General features: G+C 50.3%; 1 protein-coding gene across 1 annotated transcript in view; it reads left to right on the top strand.

The window, feature by feature from the left end:
* PLXNA4 (plexin A4) overlaps window positions 1-16,805 on the top strand; it is a 432,633-nt gene that overhangs the window by 352,730 nt on the left and 63,098 nt on the right. The window contains exons 11-14 of the mRNA XM_046670407.1: window positions 4,660-4,756; window positions 4,931-5,121; window positions 9,133-9,284; window positions 14,228-14,345. Coding sequence (XP_046526363.1) covers window positions 4,660-4,756; window positions 4,931-5,121; window positions 9,133-9,284; window positions 14,228-14,345 — 558 coding nt within the window. The remainder of the gene's footprint in view (window positions 1-4,659; window positions 4,757-4,930; window positions 5,122-9,132; window positions 9,285-14,227; window positions 14,346-16,805) is intronic.

Here is a 16,805-nt window from a genome sequence, read left to right as displayed (position 1 = left end):
GTTTTAGTTCAGCACCCCATCAGGGAGGGGGTGGGGAATTTCATTTCTCTACTCTTTGCAAGTTTTAGAAGGTTTGGCAACAGGGCGGGTACCCACAAACAGTGGATTCCAGGAGTATCCCGTCTACCTACTGGGACCCACTGGAGTCATGCAGTACAGGATGGCTGGGCTCTGACTTTTCCCAGGAGCCTCTCTTTTCATGCGGGGTAGTGAGATCCCAGTTTAAATTCCAGTCTGGGCCAGGATGCCACTTACCATCAAGTGACTTCCTTAAAAAATCCTTGGGGTCATAATCAGGGGTGAGCATCCCCTACCACTGTTATAGGAAACAGTGTACCATCAGGGCAGGAATAAACCTGAGAGAGTATCTACTTGATCCTGTGCTGGGGTGGGGTGGGGTGGGCGTGGTCTCTGAAGCCCCGAGAGGGCAAATGACCAGCCCTAGGTCACATAGCAAGTAAACAGCAAATTGAAAACTTGAACCCAGTTTCATAACACACCCCTTAATCAAAGGTTGAGCAAAAAATAGCAACTGAGCACTTTATACCCCCACCTTGGTGTTATCCCTGGGAGCAGGGTCTGACCTGCCTCAGAGAGGATTGTGGGAGAAGAAGTACTGCTGTTTGACATCCTCCATCCCTGAGCTCTCTGGGATGGGGGAGGTGGGTGACAAAGAGGTCTCAGAGGAGAGCAAGGAAAGAAAGAGACCTAGGAAAACTCAGGGTGGGCATGACGTGGGGCTGGGTGAGCAGGCAGGTGGCCTCCAGCCCACTATTTGGGGATAGGCCCTGGGCCAATCGCTGCAGCCCTGGGGGCCTGTGGGAGGGGAACAGGGTAGCTCACAGGCATAGCTAGAGGGGAGTAACTGTGGGGTCCATGGTCTCCTTTAGACCACGGCTCCAGGGAAATGTCAAGTGCTGCTAATAATAGTGCCCAGGGCTCTCCTCTTAGTCCCGTCAGTCCCGCGAGTACGTGGGCACAGGAGAAGCAGCTGGCCGGAGTGCTGGCCATGAGGCCCTGGGACTCCAGGCCCAGCTTCCAGCCACCCCCAGTGGTCTCATATTTTCTCTCAGTGCCCCAGTTTACTGCATGTAACACAGGGATGGGGACACCGATGGGGAGGTAGCTTGTCCGCCTTCCTGCTCTCCTGGGACTCAGATGGGAATGGGTCTGCTGAGCCCACTGGGGTCCTGGAGAGGGACATGGAGCACACGCAGGCTTCTTATGTTGTTCAGATTTGTTTGCCCGAATGGTAGAACTTTCTAGCAAAATATCTCAGAGCTTGGGACAAAGGAATGGTTGTAGAAAGAAAGTCCAAATTACATAGAGGTCTTCTCTTTGTTTTAGAAGGTGGAGAAACTGAGGTCCACTCTTTCCCAAGGCAATGAGCCATGTCATCCTCTGGCCGGCCATGGTGTGCCTGACCTTGATGGACACACCTAACCTCCCGGCCCCTGGGAGCCTGAGAGCCTCCTCCCTCAGCTCTGGGTTTTGTGCAGATAAACTGCCCACTGATTACAGAGAGCTATGGAAATGCTAAGTGGAACGTTTATGGGAGCGGAGGTGGGGAGCCATCATGGCAGACGGGAGTCAGTGGTGCAGGCTCCCTAGCTGGCCAGCCCTTCCCCTGCGGGATGCAGGTCATGGAGGAGAGAGGGCCTCCAGGAACAGAGTGACTTCCCTAGAGACTGAGGAGGGGTGGGGAGCACCCCAGGGTTAATGATTTCTGTCATATTTCATAGTCAAGATCCCAAGAATGGAGGAAAGAAAGAGAAAGCAATGCCCACCATATGTGATCCTTAACGTCTTTTTTATTTTCAATTTTCTTCAGAAAGAAAATATGCACACACACATGCACATCTGAACACATATGCGCTCTCGTACGCATCCATTTCCATATGTACCAAGTGTCTGCTGTGTAAACACTCAATAAATAGCTGCTATTATTATTCCACATAAACTTAAACACAGGGAACACAAATATATTTTTGCATAGCATCCTCGAGTGTATACACATAGATTAAAATACACTGTAATATTTGAGTGCTCATTCTATGTGACAGGCACTGTGCTCAGAGCATCGATGGTTATCTCGAACCCTCACAGCAATCCTATGAGGTATGCATTGTTTGCAAGTCCCACTTTACAAATGGGGGAAACTGAGGCCTAGATGATTTGCCTGCAGCTGGTCACTGCAGAGCCACTTTGTGGCAGAACACATGTGTTGCATGTGTGTGCCCATGTACACAGGCATGAATGAATGCATGGATGATACAGATATGTGCACTGACATCTTCTCAAGTCAGCAGGCATGGGGACACATCTGTGCACACAGACACTCGCACGCACACACGTGCAGTATGTCTTCCCTTGCTCCTTGGGGGTGTTCAGATCCTTCCCGAGAGGAGCCAGAAGGTTCTATTGATCTTTGGCCACACATCCCTCGTCACCACCTGCTGCTTCCACTTTGAGTTCTGGCCCAGGCTCACCACCTTTCCCCCACTGGGGCCTTGGAGAAGGGAGATGGGCAGGGGGATGGGAGGGATGGGAAGTGGAGCTTGGCTAGAGGAGGAAATGGAAGGTCTGGAAAAGTGTTCCCCCTCCCTCCTCCCTACACACCTCTCTCTACCGGCAGTCCCGTCTCCCTGCTTCCAGCCCACTGCAGGGAGCAGAGGCTCTAGCTCACACAGCACCAGAAGCACCAGCATACCTTGTTCAAAATGTTCCCCATCTCCAGAGATTTCAACTCAGCAGGTCTGGAGGGCCCTGGAACCTGCATTTAGTAGACCCCGCCCCATCCCCCAAATGATTCTGATGGAGGTGGTCCCTAGACCACTCTGAGAACCTAGAGTACACGAGGTTCTCTGAGAAAACTCAGGATGACTTGGAACCCCCCAGCCTGCCCCAGACACAAAGACCTTCATCTCTGAGGAGCTGATTGCTGTGCCACACAGCAGAGAGCTTACGAGTCGCCAGCTGAGTGATGTGATGATAAAAAAATTCTCCACTGTTGTTTGCACAGGGCCAGGGAGCTTTGCTTTATTCTGTGGCTGGAGCCCAGACCCTGTCCTGGCTCAGGTCATCGTCTCTGAGACGGTGGATGGTGCGTGCAAACTACCACCGTTGTGGTAAAAACACTGACCTCAGTTCCCTGGCCTGGGCATCCGTCCCCAGGGAGTTAGTGGGACATTGTGGAGCACTGGAGAAGGGTAGAGCCTGAAGAAGGCTGCTTATGTTATGTATGAGGATGACGTCACGACATGTTCACGTTGGAGCACTCGGGCATTTAGGGCAGTATCCCAGATTAGGATTATACCATCTCTTTTAGAAGCCTCTGTGAATGGGCTACAGAGGCAGAGGCATGGATGATGGGCCCAGAGACCCTCCTCAGCCATGCATCCCCGAGGTTCTGTGGCTGTCCTCCCACAGTACAGGTGCTGCGGCTAGCCTGGCAGAGGGAGCATCAGCTGCCATAATATCCACCGATACCGCCACAGGCCAGGCCCCCTAAACTTTAACTCTGAGTTAAAAGAGCCTGTTGGCTCTACAAACACAACTTCCAACCAAGTCACCTGGACTGAACTCTTTGAACAAGCTGCCAGCCCTGATCTCCTCCCCTGCAGAAAACCTGTCTCAGTTCCACTCCTCCATCCACCCCCTGTGGTGGGCGAGTCTGGTGGAATAATGAGAAAATCACCAGGTAAGGATTGGAAATGCCGCCCAGGGCAGGCGTGGGTTCCTGTCACCTACCCTCCTTCTCTGGGATGGAGAAGTGTCTGCCATCAGAAGGCGTGGGGGCTGGCATGCCCAGGGGCTGCCCCTCCACCCGCCCGGCATCTGAGCAGCAGCAACTCCTGCTTCACCCCCTCCCTACCTCTTAGCACCACTGTCCCAAGGCCAGAACCCAGAGAGTGGGGCCTCAGACTCTGGAGGAGAGCCAGCAGAGAAGCAGGACCGAGAGGACACCCTGTGCGGGTCTGAAGGCAGCTCCCACGTGGGCAGCACAGAGCTGGGGCCTGCACCCTGTCTTTGAGTCTTTGGAGTCCTGACCCAGATTCCTGTTTATTCTCGAGGGTGTCCCTGGGACTTCCCACCTCACCTCTGAGCTCCCCCCAGTCCTCTTCTCTCTTAAACCCTAGCCACTCATCCGGATGAGTGCAGCCCCTTCACTTGCTCTCTGCTTGGGGGTTGATCAGCCCTCTCCAGGTTTCTGAACATTTCCTAGAAATTAAAGTTCCAAATCAAAGCGAGGGCCTGGCAGGGCCCAAAGGCCAGGGTTCCCCTGGGCAGTCAGGGAGGAAGTGGGCTCCTCTCTCAGTTAAACTTCCTGGGGAAAGACGGCTGGTGGGCACAGGCCTCCATAGAAGGTGGACCAGTAGCTTGCTCAGATCTGCTCCGTGAACCCGCATCCAAATGGGCGTCCCACGTAGCTGTGGTCCCACTCAGGCCTTACCTTCCTGATCTCCTGCTCCTCGTTCCTGAGGTGTGCTTCCCCACCCTGCCCACCCACACATGCGTGTGCACACACACACGTACACAGGCACAGTCCTGGCCAGTCCTTAGCCCTGTACACACTTGAGGGCCCCAGGCTGAACATTTGGCCCTCACTAGAAATCTCCTTGACCCAGCTTTCTTCCTTCCTCTCCGACCCGGCTGCAGTATTCCTATGAAGGGATGGAGATCAACAACCTGCCCGTGGAGCTGACGGTCGTGTGGAACGGGCACTTCAATATTGACAACCCAGCTCAGAATAAAGGTGTGGAAGATGGGCCCTGGTGGGGAGGTGGGGGGAGGGAGGGAGCAGCTGTGCATTCGTGGGCAGGCGTGCCACCATCTGAGGTCAGGCCAGGACTGCCCTCCTTGTCCACACTCCCTGGCCCCTCGCTGCCCCTACCCCCCGCCCCAAAGGACCACTTGCCTTTGCCCACAGTTCACCTCTACAAGTGTGGAGCCATGCGTGAGAGCTGCGGGCTGTGCCTCAAGGCGGACCCAGACTTCGAGTGCGGCTGGTGCCAGGGCCAGGCGCAGTGCACCCTGCGGCAGCACTGCCCCATCCACGAGAGCCAGTGGCTGGAGCTGTCGGGCGCCAACAGCAAGTGCACAAACCCCCGCATCACCGAGGTAAGCCACCCTCCACGGGGCCTGCTCTGGCTGCTGAGCCGTGCCCTGCCATGGGGCTGGGGCCCTGAAAGCCATGTGGCCTTGGTGTCCATCACCCAGTGACAACCAGGTGTACTTGGATGCGCCAGCTGGCTAGAGGCATCCTCGTTTTCCTGCACAGCTTGTCCAGAAGCTATAGGCTTGGTTCCGAGGTCTTTCCAGTATCAAGGGAGTTTGAAAGCAGACAGGGGTTCGACTGTCCTGTTGAAGTCTCCACATGAGCTGTACTGAAAAGGCCTCAAAGTCCTTGCCACCCTCCCTTTGTCTCTAACGGTCTCAGTGACAAGGCCATGAGGCTCCATCAGCGGCAGCCTCACCAGGCAGCCAGCCCATGAGTGGAGGCTGCATGGGCGTCAAGGGCACAGAGCCCAGCCCTGAAGAGGTGGAGGAGGTCGAAATGGCCACACCTCAGGACTTGCCCAAAGCAAGACTTAGGCTGTAAGATGGCCTAGGAGCACAATTCAGGAAGACAGAGGGTCATAGGCCACGGAGCAGAGAGCAGTGAGGGGCAGGGCAGAGCTAAACAGGCAGACACGTGGGTCACAGAGAACAGGGTTTGAATCTTGGCTCTGCCAACTAATTGCTGGGTACCATCTCCATGCCTCAGCCTCCTTACCTGTGCAATGGGTCTAAGCATCCACCTCACAGGAGAGCGACGAGGATTGTATGAGAGAACACATGCAAAACACTAGGCTCCATGCCGAGCCCACAGCGATCTCACATCCTCCTCCTCGATCATCACCAACGTTGTTAAAGTCATTGCCGTGCATGTCTGTGCCAAGGGAATCACTGCCCCTGGGGTGTCTTTAGGTCATCCCATGTCTTCACCTCCCCACTCCACATTCCCGGCAGAAAGACCCCCTGAGGTCCCCCCTCCACCGTGGCCGGAGTCCCTTGCTGTCCTGGTAAATAAGAACGAGGCGCTCATGTCTCCACAACAGGACCATGTCTGCCTCACCTCCGTGCCTCCAGCACAGCACTTAGCACACAGGAGGCGCTCAGGCCTCTTTGCCACAGTGGATGCAGATTATCAAGACAAATGTTATGATATAATCTTCTGTTATAATCTTCTGTTATAATGAAGCGGAGGGGGATAGGGGAGAAGAGGGAGAAAGCAGCTCAGCCTCTGCTCCCTACATAGTGAGGATAGACTGGGCATGCGTGCGTGTCCAGTTTCAGAAACACGCATGTATCCCATAATCTAACAACGGCAGTCACGGTAACAGGCCGGATGCTTGTGTGGTGCTGTTCATAGTTTGCAAAAGAGCTTGATATCCCCTACTTCATCAGTCCTCACAGCAACCCTACCATGTGGTTTCCTAGGGCTGTCAAAGCATTGCAGACTGGGTACCTTAAACAACAGAAATGTATTGTCTTGCGGTTCGGGGGCGAGCTAGAGGTCCGAGATCAAGGTGTCGGCAGGGTTCTGTTCTGGAACAGGAGGGGAGAATCTGTTCCAGGCCTCTCTCCTCAGCGTGTAGACAGCCGTCTTATCCCTGTGTCTCTTCACATCATCTTCCTTCCATGTGTGTCTCTGTGTGTCCAAATTTCCCCTTTTTATGAGGACACCAGTCGTGTTGGGTTAGGACCCACCCTAATGACCTCATTTTAACCTGATGACCTCTGTAGAGACTCTCTCTCCAAATAAGGTCACGTTCTGAGGTCCTGGCGGTGAGGACTTCAATGTACAAATTTTGGGAGGACACGATTCAACCCATAATGCCTGCCAAGGCCAGGGTTTTTAACCAACAGTTCCCTGACCAAAGGCCAGTGCTCAGACATGCTGCTTCACTCCAACCAAAGTGTAAATCAGTTCAGAGCGCTCTGATCCCAGGTCCCTCGGTTCCTAGATTAATGTTCTCTTCCACCACAAAGGCAAGACACCCACACATTCCCCTGCACCTCCACTCACACACTGGGCCTGCACACCGGGGATGTGCAAAGGCAGGAAGGGGCTTGGCTCAGGGAGGAAACAGCCTTGTCCAGCAAAGCGGCCCCTCGGAGTGGTCCCCTAGCTGTGTCCCCACTTCAGCCCCTTCACCTCCTACCTTCCTAGTTTCCCAGATACCGGGAGCTTCTCTCAGTTCCTACCTTAGTCTCCTGCGTGGGCAGGAATCTCAACAGGGATTCTCAAACTGGGGGGAAATACTTACGCGTTTAACTCAAAGAATTATCTCGAGAAGGAGGGCAGATGGACGCCCCTCTGCCCCTGGCCCCCACACCTAGGCCAGGCCCCCTTCTCTCCTCCCTTCCGCTCCCCTCCCCTCCCAGAGCCCTTAACAAGAAACCCTCCCTGGGGGCTGCCACACATGACTGCCAATGATGTGTCTGCCACAAACAGTGGACTTGCTTTCTTCTTGGCCTGAGACCAAGAAAATTACTGAGGGGATGGTAAATGAAACAAATCTCTCTGCATTGGAGGCTATTTCCTGGCTCCACATTGGCATCAGCCCTCCAGGAACCTGGGAACTGAGGCCTGGGCCAGAGAGAAAACTCCTTTTTCAGGACAGCAAGCCAGGGCTGGAATATCATGCAGCGGCTGCTGCCAGGTGCCACTGGTGCCTTGGGGACTGGCTGGGCAGGCATCTGGGAAGACGACGGACTCTCCCTTCCAGCCTTCCCTTTCTCTGTCCACCTCCCTCACATAGAAATGGGCCCCTGTCTCCAAGGGATCTGTCTTTCCACTGCAGTGGGAGCACACATGTGCAAACGCTCACACTTATGCACGCTCACTCACAAACATGCATGTGTAAGAAGCAGGAAATATCTTGACTTTTATAGATGAACAGCCTCCCCCGGCAAAGCTGCCACTCAGGGGAGCCCCAGACTAGTTTCCTCCCCTTCCCCATCTCTCACCCTCCCCGCAAGATGGCACCACCAGTTGTGACCCTGGTGGGGTGGAGAGGGTAGGAGCGTTAAGTGGTGGGCTATCTGGGCTCCTTCCATTGAGGTCCCATTGACATTGGTCAGGATCCAGGGGCTGGTGTTCAGAGGCCCCAGGAATGGGAAGTGTGCCCTTCTCTGGTCTGTCAAATGCCAGGAGAGGCTGGCACAGAGGGCCTCCTGCCACTAAGGTCACCAATGTGGGATGTCATAATTAGATCGTGTGAACTGTACGGAGTCCCTACCTCCAAGCAGGCCCTTGGTTGTTGAATCCCAACATTCCAGTCATGAGTTTTTAACACCAACAGTGACATCTCAAGAGGGGAAGCTGGTCATTTTGACCAGTGTATGAGGGTAAAGTCTAAACCAAACCCAACTCCTTAGAAACCAAGCTGAACAGTAGAGGCAAAGGAGTTGTGACAAATGCTCTTCTAACTCCAGGAAGGTGCTTGGATTGTCAGGGGTTTCAACACAATTACAACTCAAGAAACAAATATGGGGCTATCACTGAGAAGTCCACAAGGAGAAGTGACACACCCTCCCTGCTCTCAGAGACTCAGGATCTGAGGCATGAGGAATCAGACACAAGTAATTGTTACCATGAAAGGAGCACAAAGAAGCTGCCTTGAAATTTCAGTAGAGAGGGAGAAAGAACATCTGATGTGGGGAAGTGACATTTGAGAAGGGTCTGGAAACATGGGTGGTTTGCCATAGTGTGGAGGGCTATGGGTTGATAGGAGGCTTGCTCATTTTCCTTGAAAGTGGAACAAACCAGAAGGCCCTAATGTTGACTTTCTGTGAATTACCCAGCAGCACTGCAGATCACATCCCATTCCCTCATCACTTCTGTGAAATGGGAAGAGGAACGAGGAGCTTTGAACACTGCTCCTAAAACCACACATAAACACGGACTGCTCTGTCACAAGCTCCTGTCCATTGACAGTCCCTTGGGTGCCCTTGTGGACTCGGACCCAACTGAGGGAATCCGGCAGAGATGGGGAGGGGCCAGCAACCTCTCCTTGCCTCATCAGCAAGAGGGTGATGGCTCTGTCTTGGTGCCTGCCAAATCCCCATGCTTCCTCCCTCCAGATAATCCCAGTGACAGGCCCCCGTGAAGGCGGTACCAAGGTCACCATCCGAGGGGAGAACCTGGGCCTGGAATTCCGGGACATCGCCTCCCATGTCAAGGTGGCCGGTGTGGACTGCAGCCCTCTGGTGGACGGCTACATCCCTGCAGAACAGTGAGTGGAAGCCACCTGAGAAAGGCGGGGTACAACTGTCTGTTGTTGACTTACCTTCCCTGCCCAACAACAGACAGTCTTAGAGCTTGGGAAGGGGAGGGAATGCCCCTAACATTCTAGGATGTGGCAGGGGGTGGCTCCCACAACTCCCCAGCCTCTGAACTAGCTACTTGCCACATGGGGGAAGTGCAGAAAGAAGAAGGGGAAAGACTGGGAGAGAAGAGAAAAGTGATTGTTGTGTCCTCAGGGTGTGGCTGTGGGTAGGGGTGAGACAATTCAAAATTAAAATCTACAGGAGAAGTATGAGTTCAAATCCTTACCCCGACTCCCTCTGCTGTCCCCAACTCCCCACTTCTGTCCTCTCCCAATTATGAAAGAAGCTGATCCTATGCTAGTCTCTGTGGAGACTGAAAATGAAACTGCACACCCACCCCCAGGCCTGTGGGTGCTTTGCATTGTTTTCCTCTCTGCAAGGTCTGCTGGTGCACTGAGTGCAAGGTCATTCAACAAGTGACCTTGACCTCTAACCCACCTGTTGGAGGAGGTTTGTGAGTCACGTATTGCCTTGTAAATAAGTAAACACAATTTTCCAGCCCAGCAAACACAACCATGAAGTGTTTATCAGCTCAATAGAATCTATATTCTATACTATCTTGGCTGCCTCTCCCGGATTGAAACCTTGCCACTTGTGCTGTGTACATCAGTTATTGACTGTTTGTAAGTCATCTCTAAGGTAGGTCAGTGCAGTTTACACTTCTGCTTGCTGGGTCTTGCTCGATTTAGTCATTCTGGAACCATCAGTACTGCCATCCTTGTCCTTCTGATTTCCATCTTGGGTCTTCCTGAGGTGCTCATAGATCAGATGAATGAAGGCTCCTGTTTGGTAGAACTCACCTCCATGGTCCATCATCGTTCATTTATCCAAAGGTCTTTCTATGGATCCTTCGAAACTCTGAGTTCTTCCTAGAACAAAACCAAAGCAGGCTGCTACCAATATATTGTGATTTGGGGAACTTTAAAATGTCCTCCTTTGGACCTGCATAGCCAAATATAAAAAATATTATTATAAAGCCACATGATTAAAGTATTGTAGTATTCGATCAGTGGAATAAGATAGAACAGCCAGAAAAAGAATCCTGATATATAAAAACTTAGTATGTGATAAAGGTGACAGTTCAAATCAACACGGAAAGGAAAGATCATTCAATAAGTGGTGCTTGTTAGCTTCCTGGAAAAAAATACGATATCTTATTCTTATTTCACATTATACACCAAAATATGTTCCAGACAGATTAAAGAGTTAAGTGATAAAAAATGAAACTGTGAAAAGATTAGAAGACAATAGAAGTGAGAATTTATTTCATTTCAAGGAAGGGAAGGTGTTCTAAGTATCACTGCAAAAGAAAAACAGAAAGGAAAAGATTGGGGATTTGAGTCCAGAAAATTCTAAAACTCGTACATTAAAAATTATCATAAGCAGAATAAAAATATGCATGATAAACTGGAAATATGGTTATACCCTGTTATAGTTAACAGATGCTTTTTCTTAACTTAGAAAGAGGTTCTATAATAAAAGGCAAATATCAGAAAAGGAGCAAAGAGCATGAACATGCAATTCACAAGACAGACAAAGAACCAAAAGTCAGATAGAAAAATGTTTAGGGGCTAGCCCTGTGTCCAAGTGGTTAAGTTCGCACGCTCTGCTTCAGCGGCCCAGGGTTGCGCCAATTCAGATCCTGGGCACAGACATGGGACCACTCATCAGGCCATGCTGAGGTGGCCTCCCACATAGCACAGCCAGAGGCACTCACAACTAGAATATACAACTATGTACCTGGGCGGGGGTGTTGGGAGAAGAAGAAGAAGAAAAAAAAAGGAAGATTGGCAGCAGATGTTAGCTCAGGTGCCAATCTTAAAAAAAAAAAAAACCCTAGAAAAAGTTTAACGTCAGTAGTAATCAAAGAAATGGAAATTAAAACAATGGGGAACAGTTTTTAAAAGTGCATGCCCTGTGCAGACAAGAGGCCTGAGAAGCAGCACTCTCATCTGTTCACATCGGGAGGGTATACTGGGATGAACTTTCTGGAAGGCACTTTGGAAAAATGGATTGAAAGTCTTTAGCCCAGCCATAATACTTCTAGAACTTTCCCTAAACAACCAGAATGCAAAAATATCTATTTGCAAGAATGCTTATTTCAGCCTTATTTACAACAGTTAAAATTTAGAATCAATTTGTATGTCTAAAAATAGGGAATTGATCAGTTCAATAAATTATCCTATACGCACAGGACATGAAACCACACAGACATTAAATCTAATATTGCAGAAAAATCATGACCAGGCAGACACTTAGGGTATATTAAGTGAGAACACAGGTGACCAAGCAGAATACGGAGTTCCTAACTAATTTTTAAAAGAAAAGCAAAACTGGAAACATGGATACCAAAATGTTGATGATGGATATTTCTGGCTGATGCATTTGTGGGGGCGGGGGGGGGGCAAGTGTATGTATGTACAGCAAGTGCTTTTTTTTTTTTTTTAATTTTTTTATGTAGCCTTTTTTTTTTTTTTTAAAGATTTTATTATTTTCCTTTTTCTCCCCAAAGCTCCCCGGTACATAGTTGTATATTCTTAGTTGCGGCATGTGGGACGCCGCCTCAGCATGGCTCAATGAGCAGTGCCATGTCCGTGCCTAGGATTCGAACTGAGGAAACACTGGGCTGCCTGCAGCAGAGTGCACAAACTTAACCACTCGGCCACGGGGCTGGCCCCAGCAAGTGCTTTTTATGTACTTTCTTTTTTTTTTTACACTGAACATGTGTTAATTATGTTATCTGGACAGAAAGGCATAGATTTTTGCTGGACACTCACCCAGAAGTTCTTTCTAAGAGAAACACAGAAGCCATAATGTAAAAGAACGAGCAATTGAACAACACCGATGGTTTTGAACTTCAGGGTGGCAAAAGGCATTATAAACAAAGTTGAAAGACAGGTGACCAACTGGGAGAAAACAGCAGCAATATTTATTACAGACAAAAGCTCATACTCCGATTCAGAAGCTCCTACAAAAGGACAGTCCATTAGCAAAACAAGACAGAGCTTCAGATAAGTCAAAGGAAAGGCTGTATAAGATTTTTAAAACCCACATACACAAACATGAAAATGTGTGCAACATCCCTAGCAATCAGGAAAATAAAAATGAAAATGAAAATGAGATCATTTCCTATTATATTGGAAAAACTTTCAAAGGACTGATAATATCTGGTGTTTGCAAAAGAGTGAAGTAATCTCCTTCAATTGCCGTTGATAGAAGTGCAAATCGGTACAGCCCTTAGGGACCATTATTTCTCTCTACCTATCAAACATTAAATCCACCAACAATGACCCAGCAAGTTCCTTCCTCAGAAACCTATTCTAATAAATACACAATGCTTAAGGATGTGTGTATAAATTGGTTCATTTTGCAGGATTATTTGGAATAGGAGAAAAATCGGGATCAGTTAAATGTACATCAATAGGAGGATGGTTAAACAAGTGATGATGACGTCACGGGATGAAATACTGTGAAGCCGCTGAAAAGAATAGAGCAGGGCTGTGTATCCAGTGACCTGACGGGAAGTCCATGCTGTCCCGTTGAGTAAAAAGACAGGAGTGTAGATCAGGGGGTGGTTATGGTTCACTTTTATTTAACAATCGTGTGTATGTATGTTTGTGTATAGTTGTGTGTGTATCTATATATGTGACATTTACATTTATCTGTGTGCATAATATAAAACATAAATATATAGACACATAGGTGTGTGTACATGTGCAAATATATTTAGGCAAGTTGCTTATCTTTTCTGTACTTCTTTATTTGTAAAGTGGAGTTGATACATATATTATATATATAATATGTATATATATTTGCATAGGTCTAGAAAAAGGTCTTCAAGGATATATATAGCAAAGTTGTTTTTTTGGTGTGTGCGAGGAAGATTGGCCCTGAGCTAACACTTGTTGCCAATCTTCCTCCTTTTTGTTTTTCTCCCCAAAGCCCAGCACATAGTTGTATATCCTAGCTGTAAGTCCTTCTAGTTCTTCTATGTGGGACGCCACCACAGCATGGCCTGATGAGCAGTGTGTGGGTCTGTGCCCAGGATCTGAACCGATGAACCCCAGGCCACCGAAGCAGAGTGTGCAAACTTAACCACTGGGCCACAGCACCAGCCCCTATAGCAAACTTTTAAGAGAGGTTAGGAGTGAAGAAAGGGACACTTTTTACTGTCACACTTCTGTACTGTCTCATTTTCAGAGTCTAAACAAATTTTGTAATTGAAACAAAAATTTTTAAAAGAGAAAAATTTACAACTCTCCTCCCCCATCCTCTGGCCCACGCTCCCCCCTCACCCCCAAATATCTCCTCCACTGCCTGGCCCCCACCTGGGGCCGGGAGCAAAAAGCACTTCACTGCAGCGGTCCCTGCATTGGGAGCAAGGAGCTCCCAGGCAAGGACCTGAAAACCTTGGGTCTGCTCCAAGGCCCCTGTCTGACTTGCTGTGGGTCCTTGGGTAAGTTACTTGACCTCTCTGGGCCCTGTCCACTCTATTCCCAGAACTATTTGGTTGAAATATTCCCTGCACTCTAATTCACAATTGAGTGGACAACTCACGAATTAGGGGCTGAGTGCCTGGGGTCAGAACACAGGGACCTTCCCCTAGTCTCCCCACTTTCCAGATGGCTCCAGAAAGACTCCCGGACGTCGCATCTCCTCCATTCCTGAGAACCAAGGAGGAGCCCGGGCGAGGAGGAATCAGGGATGTCTTCTACCTCCCCCTTCCCTGCCCATTGCTGAGACCCCACTGCAGAGCAGGGAGTCTGGGGAGGTGTGGGGCCCAAGGGTTTCTGCTGGGAGTCCTGTGACCCTCCTGTGACCCATGGGGTCTGTCCTCTCCTCCCCGCAGGATCGTGTGTGAAATGGGGGAGGCCAAGCCCAGCCAGCACGCCGGCTTCGTGGAGATCTGTGTGGCCGTGTGCCGGCCCGAGTTCATGGCCCGGTCTTCGCAGCTCTATTACTTCATGGTGAGTCCTGACCACCAGCGGCCTGGCCAGGCGCAGGCCACAGACCTCATTACCGTGATTGCTGGGCCTGTCTAGGCCTCTGTGAGCAGACCCAGCTGAAGGGCCTGGGGGTCCCATCCTACAGTGCAGGAGGGCACAGCCTTGGAAGTCTGGAAGACCTGGATTCATATGCGGACTGTGCTGTGCCCAGCCGTGTGGCTCCAGGGCAGTTGCTTTGGCTCCTGGCTGAGGGGCAGTGTGGCAGGGCAGAGGAGAGTGGCCGTGTGTCGGGATTCCTGGAATTCGGCCTTGGCTCTGCCCCATACCAATTGGGTGAACTTGGGCCTCAGTGTCTTCATTTCTAAAATGGGGATAACAATAGCATCTACTCCATGGTGTTGTTGTGAAAAAGACATACATTCGATTTATCGCTTCTGGTATCATTTCCTTTATGATTTCCATGATTGCCACCAGGGCTACTGTGCCCTGCCCTCTCCCTGTATAGTGACACCCCATCATTTCCATCCCATCCTCACTCATCCCACTTCCCCATGATCATCATGCCCATCCCACAACCTCCTTAACCTCACCGCATTCTCCCACATCTCACCTGCACCCCCACTCCACGTTCCTCTACCCACACCAGTACCCACCTCCCAACCCCAATAACCCTTTCCCCCAATCTCCCTCCCCATCTCATGGCCTCGCTGGAGATCTCCCCCGTACCCTCACGTGCCCTCCAGCCAGACCCTCCCTGGCCCTGCAAAGGCTGTCTGACAAGCTCTCGGCAGTTCTGGATGAAGGGTTCTGGGGGGCAAGGACATCTAGAACCTCCACGCCTTGTGATGACAGGGATGCTGGAGACATGAGCACGTCCCCTGCCATGCACACAGCATCATTTCCAAAACTGTCTTACCATCTAGCTAACGTCTCAGGTTAATGACAGCTGTGATGGTATAATTTCCTCATGATTCTGAGCTGCTTTTGGGAGCTGGGCGCCTAAGTGATGGATTTTGTGCCTGAGCATCAACTGCCCTGAAATACGTCATAGGGAGCCCATTTTCACCCTCCTTCTCTTCTTTCCTTCCTTCCTTCTTTTTTTTCCTCGGCCTTACTCCTCCTCCTTCTTCTTTCCCCCTTCAACTGACAACCACTTATCACCTTACACAATACTCATTAGCTTCTTTGATAAATACTTGCTTAACTGGTTGAGTTTTATAAGATAATTTCGTGGCCCTGGCTTGTGAATGTTACAGTGTTGAATCAGACACAACGCAGCCCCTCCCTCAGGAGGCCAGAGTCTAGAAGCGCCCACCTGCGTACAGACGTGAATGTGGTGGGGGCCGTGGAATGGCGTCAGACGCCCCTTCCTGCCTGGGCCCCGCTCTCTACTCCCCCTCCACTCTTTGAGAACCATCATCCTCATAAGCACAAAAGTGGCTGTCACTGAACGCACACAGGAGCTCACAGAGAAGTGCACACATACGTAATTGTGTGTATTTGGATTTAACGGATGTATAGTTTTACCGATTTGTACCCTCACCTTCTTCTGAAAGAATTTGAGGGAATTTCCAAGTTAAACTCAATACACTTTAAGACAATTAGTGATAAACATATCTATATTTATATGGAGAGAGTATGTGTGTATATTGTATATTACATGTATTTGTAGATACATAAGTTGTTATTCCGGCAGAGTTGAGATAGTGAGAGGGCGAGAAAGAGGCTGAGACGGAAAGATGGAGACGACACTCACTGAGTGTTGGAGGTGGGACGTGGCATGCTAAAACTGAGCGTGAAGTCTGGCTCTGACATTACCTGGCAGCTGGCGTAAAAGGGAGGCCAGCTCTGCACGGCCAAAGCAAGCTCTGGATTCCTTGGCCAGTCAACAGTCCGGAACAATTTTTATCCTTGGCCCCTTGGCAGACAGAGTGGATGGTACTAGGAATGGCTGCTATCTCATTGAGCTGGTGTTCCCTTTGGGTCTTAGCTGTGTCGGCTGGGTCTCTAGCCCAGCCTCTCACCTTTGTGACTAACTCAAAGGCCACCGTCCCCTCGATGTCCTGCCGTCACCTCCCATGAACAACCCAGGCTGTCAGCTGCACAAACAGTGCGTCCCCCTCACTTGTGCCTTTCTGTCAGTGGCCTCTCACCCAGGCCCACAATCTTGGTGGCCGTGGCTCAGCTTCCCTCAATGCCTGATATCAGTCACTCCATCGCCATGTCCTGGAGTCTTACTTTTCCCATTCTCGTTGCCCCTGCAATGGCCTCCTTAAATCCCTGCCTTTGGTCTGAACCCATTCGAATCCACGCATCTACCATGGCAGTTCTACCATGTCAGCCCCACCTCAAGAAGAGCTCAGGGCACCCGCTGTCTCTAGTGGTCTTCCAAGCTCCTTGGTCTGGTCCACCTGCCTGTCCAGTCTATTTCCCCAGCCTTTGCATGGCCTCACCCCCTTCTCTTCTCTATCTCCTTTGCCA

Source organism: Equus quagga, chromosome 8 (genome assembly GCF_021613505.1).
Source record: "Equus quagga isolate Etosha38 chromosome 8, UCLA_HA_Equagga_1.0, whole genome shotgun sequence".
Classification (NCBI taxonomy): domain Eukaryota; kingdom Metazoa; phylum Chordata; class Mammalia; order Perissodactyla; family Equidae; genus Equus; species Equus quagga.
The sequence above is the reverse complement of the archived record's forward strand: the minus strand, read 5'-3'. Positions and strand labels throughout refer to the sequence as shown.